The sequence below is a fragment of the Cannabis sativa genome, chromosome 4 (assembly GCF_029168945.1).
Source record: "Cannabis sativa cultivar Pink pepper isolate KNU-18-1 chromosome 4, ASM2916894v1, whole genome shotgun sequence".
Classification (NCBI taxonomy): Eukaryota; Viridiplantae; Streptophyta; class Magnoliopsida; order Rosales; family Cannabaceae; genus Cannabis; species Cannabis sativa.
The window spans coordinates 15136762-15146660 of NC_083604.1; the positions used below are offsets into that span (position 1 = coordinate 15136762).

At 37.8% G+C, this 9899-nt stretch overlaps 1 protein-coding gene across 1 annotated transcript; it reads right to left on the bottom strand.

The window, feature by feature from the left end:
- Window positions 1-7730: 7730 nt before the first annotated feature.
- LOC133036805 (uncharacterized) lies at window positions 7731-9107 on the bottom strand. Its single transcript, XM_061113551.1, has 2 exons — window positions 8683-9107; window positions 7731-8592 (listed from the first exon to the last, which is right to left on the bottom strand). Exons 1-2 carry the CDS (start codon window positions 9105-9107, stop codon window positions 7731-7733), a joined length of 1287 nt encoding a protein of 428 aa, XP_060969534.1.
- Window positions 9108-9899: the final 792 nt, after the last annotated feature.

Genomic DNA, 9899 nt, shown 5'->3' on the forward strand with positions numbered 1-9899 from the left:
ATAGGTTTGAGTTTATCTAAACCTATGGCTTATGGTATACACAGGTAATTACTTACTCTAATGCAAGCAACTTACTTTAGTAAAATCTTTGAAGCATTTTCTTTCTAATGGCAATCTATAGAAGCTTCACAACTTCTTAGGTATAGATTTTATTTATCTAAGGAAAAGTCTTAACTATTCCAGAAAAGATAAAGCCATGAAAGAATTTCTTATATCAACAGTGAGAGGTCTTAGATATGCTTTTGTATGCCTTAGAACAGACACCTGCTGTTGAGTGGGAGTAATGAGTAGGTATCAGATTAATCCAGGAGAAGAACATTGGAAGACAATCAAGTAAATTTTAAGATTAAGAAGAGGAACTATATGTTAGTCTATAAGGGTGTGTTTAAAACTCTTAGACTTCACCATATCAGATTTCGAAATTTGCCTATGTGCTAGTAAATCTTTCTGATAAGATGGTGGTTACTCTGGGGGTGGAATAGTGATTTTGGAGAAGTGTAAAAACCTATACTGAATTCTCTAAGTCTACCGAGAGAGAGACTGAATGTTAAGGCTGCAGGAAAGATACTTATTCAGTCTAAGGAAAGTTCTATACATCTTTGGCACCATTCCAAATTGCCTTAAACTACTAGTGTTAATTTCCTGATTAACCAAAAGTAGTTGCCAAAGGTATAGAATCCAGTATCCCAAGAGAGTAGACATATAGAGAGGAATTTCACATTATCAATGATTTTGTGATTAAAGGAAGAGTAATGGTGGAGAAAAGGTTGTGGTTAATTCAACCTTTCAGATCCTATTACGAGGAGTTTACTACTACTACACTTGATTTGTATATCAAGGTGTTGAGATTATTTGAAACGCACTTTTTGTTTTATATTAGTGCAAGTGGGAGTTTGTTGGGTTTTATGCCCTAAATAAAACTCATTTCAATATAATCAGATTTACTTATTAATATAGATCAGAAATAACATTTAATGTTGCATGGTTCACATGATTTATTTCATGATTATATGTACATAATGTATAAATTCATACGAAACCCTTTTCACATACTTGATCTGTTTATTGTGTCGTCAACACATTGGAAAGTAAACATGACTATGTGAATAAAGTTTCCTAGATTTATCGGACATAGGGTTTTACGATATGATAATCTACAATAAGAGTTTACTTGTATTTGGAGAAATACTATGTTCTTTCCAACATTGGTTAAAGTAAAGCTCAGGTTGGATGCATGGAGTATGCATCGGAAGGGACCGATATTGAACTTTGACTTAGATTTATTAAAACTTACCGTAATATCTATTCAAGTCAATATCGCCAAGTTGATCCTAGATCAAATGATCTTAATCCTGATATGATTAGGCTCAATCTTGAAAGGCTATTCGTGTTCTTTGATTTGTTAGTTAAGCCTACTTTTAGGTCAGGGTGATACGTACATTTTGGGAACACGGTAGTGCAATTGAGTGGGAGCGCTAACATAAACATGGAATCTATAGCTTCTATCCGGCGAATAGTAAGCAAAGGATGATCTCCTTCGAGCTTGACCAAACGAACATAAATGGTGGAGTACTCATTTCACATAAGCTGAAATATCATTTATACGGGGTCAAGTGTTTTAAGGAATAAATACATTGTAGGGTGTAACGGTAATTTAATCCCTTTACAGTGTAGATCATTCATATAGAGGATCATTGATCAAATTAGGATTATAACAATGGATAACTAATGATGTGTCTATATGGTGGAACATATAGAGCATTCTATATACTGAGAGTGCAATTCTAAGTTCTATGCGTGGATTCAACGAAGAATTAATAAGTTAGTGAATTTTAGTGTTAAATTCTTGATCTACTTATTGGAAGCTCGGTTATATAGACCCATGGTCCCCCCACTAGTTGAGATAATATTGCTTGTAAGACTCATGTAATTGGTTTTGATTAATCAATTATAATTCTCAAATTAGACTATGTCTATTTGTGAATTTTTCACTAAGTAATGGCGAAATTGTAAAGAAAGAGTTTATAGGGGCATATTTGTTAATTATGATACTTTGTATGGTTCAATTAATAAATATGATAAATGACAATATTATTTAATAATTATTTATAGTTATTAAATAGTTAGAATTGGCATTTAAATGGTTGAATTAGGAAATTGGCATTTTTGAGAAAATCAGATACAAAAGGTGTTAAAATTGCAAAATTGCAAAAAGCAAGGCCCAATCCACTAAGTTTAGGGCCAGCCACTTTTGTAGGAAATTTAAACTGATTTTTTCATTATTTTAATGCCATATAATTCAAATCAAGCCCTAGAGGAATGCTATAAATAGATAGTGAAGGCTTCAGGAAAATTACACTTTTCTTCTGACTTTTTCTATTCAGAAAAACTGAGCCTTCTCTCTCCCTATCTTTAGCTGACCACTCTCTCTCTTCTTCCTTAGAATTTCGAAATCCTTAGTGATTAGAGTAGTGCCCACACACATCAAGTGATACCTCAATCATAGTGAGGAAGATCGTGAAGAAAGATCATCAGCAAAGGAGTTTCAGCATCAAAGATTCAGAGAAAGAGATCCAGGTTCGGATATTGATAATGCTCTGCTACAGAAAGGAATCAAGGGCTAGATATCTGAACGGAAGGAGTCATTATATTCCGCTGCACCCAATGTAAGGTTTCTTAAACTTTATATGTGTTTATTTCATCGTTTTAGAAAGTTCATATTTAGGATGTTAATAAACATACTTGTGAGTAGATCTAAGATCCTGGTAAAATAATTTCCAACATGTGTCACCTTGGGGAGCCCCGGTTTTGTTCGTCAAGAAGAAGGATGGATCTATGAGGATGTGCATCGACTACAGAGAGTTGAACAAGTTGACGGTGAAGAATAAATATCCATTACCTAGGATCGATGACTTGTTCGATCAGCTTCAGGGGAAGACGGTCTTTTCTAAGATTGATCTCCGTTCGGGTTATCATCAGTTGAGAATCCGAGAGGAGGACATTCCGAAGACGGCTTTCCGCACTAGGTATGGACACTACGAGTTTCTGGTTATGTCATTCGGACTAACCAATGCTCCTGCAGCATTCATGGACCTGATGAATAGAGTATTCAAGGATTTCCTCGATATCTGTGTGATTGTGTTTATCGACGACATCCTCGTGTACTCTCAATCAGAAGAGGAGCATGAGTTACATCTTCAGATGGTACTGCAACGACTTCGAGAACATAAGCTCTACGCCAAGTTCAAGAAATGTGAGTTCTGGCTATCTCACGTGTCCTTCCTAGGGCACATTGTGAGTAAAGATGGGATCAAGGTGGATCCCGGGAAGATTGAATCCGTCAGGGATTGGTCGAGACCGAAGACAGTGACAGAGATCAGAAGCTTCTTGGGATTAGCTGGGTATTACCGTAGGTTCGTGGAGGGGTTCTCCAAAATTTCAATGCCCCTAACCGAGCTTACAAAGAAGAATCAGCGATTTATCTGGTCAGATAAATGCGAAGCTAGTTTTCAGGAGCTGAAACAGAGGTTGATTACTGCACCGGTACTAGCTTTGCCTTCGGACAAGGAGAAGTTCGTAGTCTACTGTGACGCATCCAAACAGGGTTTGGGGTGCGTATTGATGCAAGCCGATCGGGTTATCGCTTATGCCTCCCGTCAGTTAAAGGATTATGAACAGCGATACCCGACTCATGATTTAGAATTGGCCGCAGTGGTGTTTGCACTGAAGATTTGGCGGCATTACCTTTATGGGGAGAAGTGCGAGATCTATACCGACCATAAAAGTCTCAAGTATTTCTTTACTCAGAAAGATCTAAACATGAGACAAAGGCGTTGGTTGGAATTAGTGAAGGATTATGATTGTGAAATCCTCTATCATCCCGGAAAAGCCAATGTAGTGGCCGATGCCCTGAGCAGAAAGGGTCCCGGGCAAGTAGCTAGTATGGTTCAGATCTCACCCCAGCTAGCTGAGGATATGGTTAGATCCAGCATTGAGTTTGTGGTAGGCCAGCTTCACAACTTAACGCTGCAATCTGATCTGTTGGAAAGAATAAAAGTCGCTCAGATGACAGATCCGGAGTTAGTGAAGATCCGAGATGAGGTATTGGCTGGTCAAGCCAAAGACTTTTCAGTGTCAGATAGTGGGATGCTTTTGTATAAAGCCAGGGTTTGTGTTCCGAACAGTGTGGAACTGAGAAATGAGATCTTTGAGGAGGCTCATTCTACCCTGTATTCTCTGCATCCCGGCACCACCAAGATGTACCAAGATTTGAAACCGTACTTCTGGTGGAACGGTATGAAGAAGAATTTGGTAGAATTCGTATCGAGATGCCTCACTTGTCAACAGATCAAGGCTGAACATCAGAGACCAGCAGGGTTGTTGCAGCCTCTAACCCTACCAGAATGGAAATGGGAGGATATTACGATGGATTTTGTGGTCGGGTTACCTAGGACCACGGGTTTGCATGATTTCATCTGGGTAGTGGTGGACCGATTTACGAAATCTGCTCATTTTCTGCCGGTCAGAACAACTTTTACAGTGGATCAGTTGGTAGAGTTATATGTCAGGGAGATAGTGAGACTTCACGGGGTACCGAAGTCTATAGTTTCGGACAGGGATCCGAAATTCACCTCCAAATTTTGGCAAAGTTTGCAACGGGCAATGGGTACGAAGCTAAAATTCAGTACAGCATTCCATCCTCAGACAGATGGTCAGTCCGAAAGGACAATTCAGATATTGGAGGATATGTTGAGAGCCTGTGTTATGGACTTTGAGGGTTCATGGAGTAAATATCTACCGTTAATAGAATTTTCATACAACAACAGTTATCAGAGTACGATAGGGATGGCACCCTATGAACTGTTGTACGGTAGGAAATGTAGATCCCCTATCCACTGGGATGAGACAGGGGAGAGGAAATACCTAGGTCCAGAGTCAGTTCAGCGGACCAATGAGGCGATAGAAAAGATAAAAGCTAGAATGCTTGCCTCACAGAGCAGACAGAAGAGTTACGCAGATCCGAAACGCAGAGATGTTGAGTTCCAAGTAGGGGAACATGTATTTTTACGGGTATCTCCGATGAAGGGGATTAAACGTTTCGGGAAAAGAGGCAAGTTATGCCCTAGGTTTACAGGACCTTTCGAGATTCTCGAGAAGATAGGTCAAGTGGCATATCGGTTAGCATTGCCTCCAGCCTTATCAGCAGTGCACAACGTATTCCATGTCTCAATGTTGAGAAAATACGTTTCAGACCCCTCTCATATACTCAGTTATGAGAGTCTTCAGCTTCAGCCAGACATGTCATATGAGGAACAGCCAGTGCAGATCCTGGATAGAAAGCATAAAGTCCTTCGGAATAAGACCATAGCATTGGTCAAGGTTCTCTGGAGAAACAGTAAGGTGGAAGAAGCCACCTGGGAACTTGAGTCAGATGTGCGAGCTCAATATCCAGAGTTATTCAGGTTAGATTTCGGGGACGAAATCCTTTTAAGGGGGGGATAGTTGTAAAGCTCGCTTAGTTAATTTGGAAATTAGCAGTTGTTTATGTTTAATTATGAAATTATTTATAGCTATTTAAATAATTTATTACGGTTATTTATGGAATTCAGAAATGCATGATTATGTCATCAGTAGTTTTAGATTTCGCATTTCCGGTGTCCGGTATTTTGGAACTCGGCGTTTGGCTCAGTAGAAATCACAACTTAGTATGTTGGTAATTTGGGGACGAGTTTAGACATTGGGAATGTCGGGAATGGCCGGGAATTTAGAATTTCCCAAAAATACCCTTTTAGTATGATTTATGTGATTTTATGGTGGAGGGGCAAAATGGTCTTTTTGCCCCATTAGTATTTTGTCTTATATGATTTATTAAATGGATTAAATTTTTAATTTAATGGATTTTTATGGCTGAAAAGAATGAGTATTTGTGACTTGTTTCATTTTATTCCTTTTTCTCAAAAAAATCACTAAGTAAAGAAAGAAGAAAATTTTTCAAAGAACTCTCTTTTTCTCTCTATTTCGGCTGTGCATGTGGGTGCTTGGAGCTGGGTTTTGTTCAAATCTTTCAAGTGAATTCTCATCCTAATCTAAGCATTTTTCCAAGCTAGGTTAGCTCTCTTGATTTCTTCCTTAAATTTATGAAAAAAATGATGAAAAAGTTAAGTAAATGCTTGTTTATTTGAAGTTCTTGCTGCTGTGAATTGTTGTTGTTTTCTAAAGTTTATCTTGCTATTTTTAAGTAATTTAGAGCTAGTGTATGCATGTTGATTACTTGGAATTATGTTTTGGGAGTTTTTAGTTCAAGAGCATGATTTTTGAAAATGTATGTGAATCTGTAAATTACTGGCTGTGGTTGATCATTTTCATTTTCAGAGGCTTAGTTATGCATATTTATGTAGGTTTGATCTAGCTTGATTGCATGTTAGTGGATTTTAATCAAGTTTGAGTTTTGGAACTCAAAGCATGGTCTTTAATGGCATTTTGTGATTCTGTGAGTTCTGGGTGATTTTGTTGCCTTTGAATGGTTATTTGGGGCATATAGATCAGGTCTGGAAGGTCTTGCATGATTTGGGTTAGATTTGATCGAGTTATGAATTTTTGAGGTTGCTGCCTGCGAGGAACCGGAATTCCGGTTGTGCATCCGGAATTCCGGATGGGGGTCCTGAATTTCCCAGAACCGGAATTCTGGTTGGGCAACCGGTCTACCGGTTGGGGGATTTTTCAGAACCCTAGTTTTCCTCGTTTTTATGTTTTTAGGGGTATTGCCATGCTTTTTATCGATAGGGAAACTTTTAGTTCCAAGTTTAAGTCCCCGGGAAGTTATTTAGCGTGTCACTTATAGCGTTGTGATTTTTATGGTTTAGGAGCCAGTAATCCGCCGCTCAGCTTCAGTTCCAGTCAGGTTGACCGGCACACCTGAAATCGGAATCCAAGTAAGATTAGTATAACAGTATGCATATGTAGATTATATGTTTAGCGTGCATGTAGGAAGCCTGCTAGATTACATTAGATATGTATTTAGGCTTCGAACCATCCAACCCTGTCACGTCGGTACAGGCTGGAGTATGACCAGCAGCCGGAGTATGACCGGTTCGACCGATCAGGCTGACACTTGGTTGGTGGTTCAGTGCTATTGACCTATCCCGTCGGTACAGGCTGGAGTATGACCAGCAGCCGGAGTATGACCGGTTCGACCGATCAGGAGGATACTTGTCAATAGTACCGTCCCCTGAACGTTCAAAACTCAGTACCATGTTGGACATGGCAGTAGTAGCTCAGTACCATGTTGGACATGGCAGTAGCGGGACTCAGTATCGTGTTGGACACGGCAGTTAGTTTTATGTATGATATTATTATGCTTTTCTTACTGAGTCTGTCGACTCACAGTTTATGTTCATGTGTAGGTAAAGGCAAGGCTGTAGCTGATGGACCGTGAGCGAGCTTATGAGATTGTACATGTCGGGGTGGTTAGGCCTGGAGCGTACGATCCTCGGGACAGCAAGGCTGAGTTTTTGTAACTGGTCGTTAGACGACTTTATTTTGATGTAAAAGTTAAACAGTTAAAACGTTTGTAAATGATTTTATAAATCGGGATCCCGAGACTTTTATAGTATGGTTTATAAGTTTAATTGAAAAGCAAAATTTTAATTAATCACGTTTTTCCATAAACCTCGTTGATTAGCAACGAGCTGCACAGTACGTTTAAAAATCACGTAATACGCCTAAGATAGTTAGGGTGTTACAGCACATTTTTGACTCCCAAGCATCATTTCAAAATTCTCTTTTCCTTTTGTAAAATTGTAAACCACCTTGTTTAAATCATCAATTTTAGCTTTCAAGTTTACAACATCTTTTTCAAATAAGGAACACTTTTTGCATTGGGTTTCAATCAAAAACGCATTTTCTTTGACTTTCAAAGCCTCAACTTCTTCAAGCAATAAACTTATTTTCTTTCTTTGAGTTGAGTTCTTAGCAAGCAATTTTTCAAAATCAACAAGCAAATCATTGAAGGATTTTGATAATTCCTCATAAGACATATCAAGTGCATCATCATCACTTTCACTTTCAAAATCACATGTATGGTTAGGATTACTTACCTTATCATCAATGGCCATAAAGCAAGTGTTGGCTATCTCATGTTGTTCATCTTCGGAACTTTCTTTCTCACTTTCACTCCAAGTAGCCATCATTGCCCTTCTTCTACTCCTCTTTCTCAAAGGACAATCCGTTTTCATATGACCGGGCTTTTTGCATTCATAGCAAATAATTTGATCATCTTTTCTTGAGCTCTCCCTTGAGTTGTAAAATCTATTTGCATTCTTCTTGAACTTCAAAAACTTATTAAAGTTCTTTGTGAGTAGGGTTATATCCTCCATATCACTATCACCATCCTCACTAGCTTCACTATCATAATGTGAAGTGGATTTGAATGCAATTGTGTTCTTCTTCTTTTTATCAACTTCCTCTTCTTCTTGAGCATTCATGAAAATCTCATGATTCATGAGAGAACCAATGAGCTCTTCCAATGGTAGAGTTGAGAGGTCCTTGGCTTCTTGGATGGCAACTACTTTGCCTTGGTAGGCTTTGATGAGACTTCTCAAAATTTTGGTCACCATATCCTTTTGTGTAAGTACCTTGCCAAGAGAGTTCAAACCATTAGTAATAGTTGTGAAACGAGTATACATGTTAGCAATGGTATCATGTTGTAACATCTTGAAATTTTCATATTGAGTAAGTAAAAGTTGAATTTTAGTTTCTTTCATGGCACTAGTTCCTTGATGAGTTACTTCTAACATTTTCCACATGTCATGAGCCGAGGAGGCATGCTCAATATTTTTAAATATATCTCTATCTAGTCCACATATTAAAGCATACTTAGCCTTAGCATTCTTAGACATCATCTTCTTATCATTTTCATTATATGCATCATATTTCTTTATAGTTTCTACACCATCTACAACATGCATAGGAATGTAAGGACCATAACATACAATATGCCACAAATCATAATCAATGGATTGAAGATACGTTTCCATTCTAATTTTCCAATAAGGAAAGTCTACGCCATCAAAGAATGGTGCTCTACTTGTGCTTAAACCTTCTAGCATGTTATTGTTGTTGGAAATTATTTTACCAGGATCTAGATTTACTGACAAGTATGTTGGATTAACAACCTAATATGAATTTTAAAACAATGAAAATAAACACATATAAAGTTAGAAAACCTTACAGTGGGTGCAGCGGAATAATATGACTCCTTCCGTACAGATCTCTAGCCCTTGATTCCTTTCTGTAGCAGAGCATCACCAAGATCTGAACCTGGATCTTCTTTGATGCAGAAATTCCATAGTCTTCCATACTATGATTGAGATACCACTTGATGTGTATGGGCACTACTCATCTCACAAGGATTTCGAAATTTCTCTCTATTTTTCTCTCTCAATTTCGTGGCTTATCATGCATACAAGAGAAGAGAGCAAGGTTCCTTTATATAGGGAAAAGGGAGAGCACAACTTTCCAAATAAAACAGTTTCCTTAATTACTGTGTAATCAATTAACTGCCTTATTTAGTGTGATCCACCATTTTCCTATTATAGCTAGGCTTTGATTAGAAATTACATGGCAATTAAAAAATAAAAAATAATAATTGGGAAACACAAAGGAGTGCTCGGCCATAGAGGGAATATGGGCCTCACTTGGATTTTGCAGTTTCCTCAATTTTATTTCAATTTCTCCAAAAATGCCATTTTTCCAATTCTAATCATTTAAATGCCAAAACTAGTTATTTAAAATAATTATTAATTAGACATACAAAGTCTCTTAATTAATAATTAAACCTAGAAACCCTTTTATTTACGATTTCATCCTTAAACTGTGAGAATTCATAAAGTAGACATAGT

Bases quoted from the DNA above. Each gene is read 5' to 3' on its own strand.
- LOC133036805 (XM_061113551.1), bottom strand. From the start codon at position 9,107: ATGCTAGAAGGTTTAAGCACAAGTAGAGCACCATTCTTTGATGGCGTA. The intron at 8,593-8,682 runs GTATACTCGTTT...AATTTTGAGAAG, and splicing joins CATGATACCATTGCTAACAT to TCTCATCAAAGCCTACCAAG.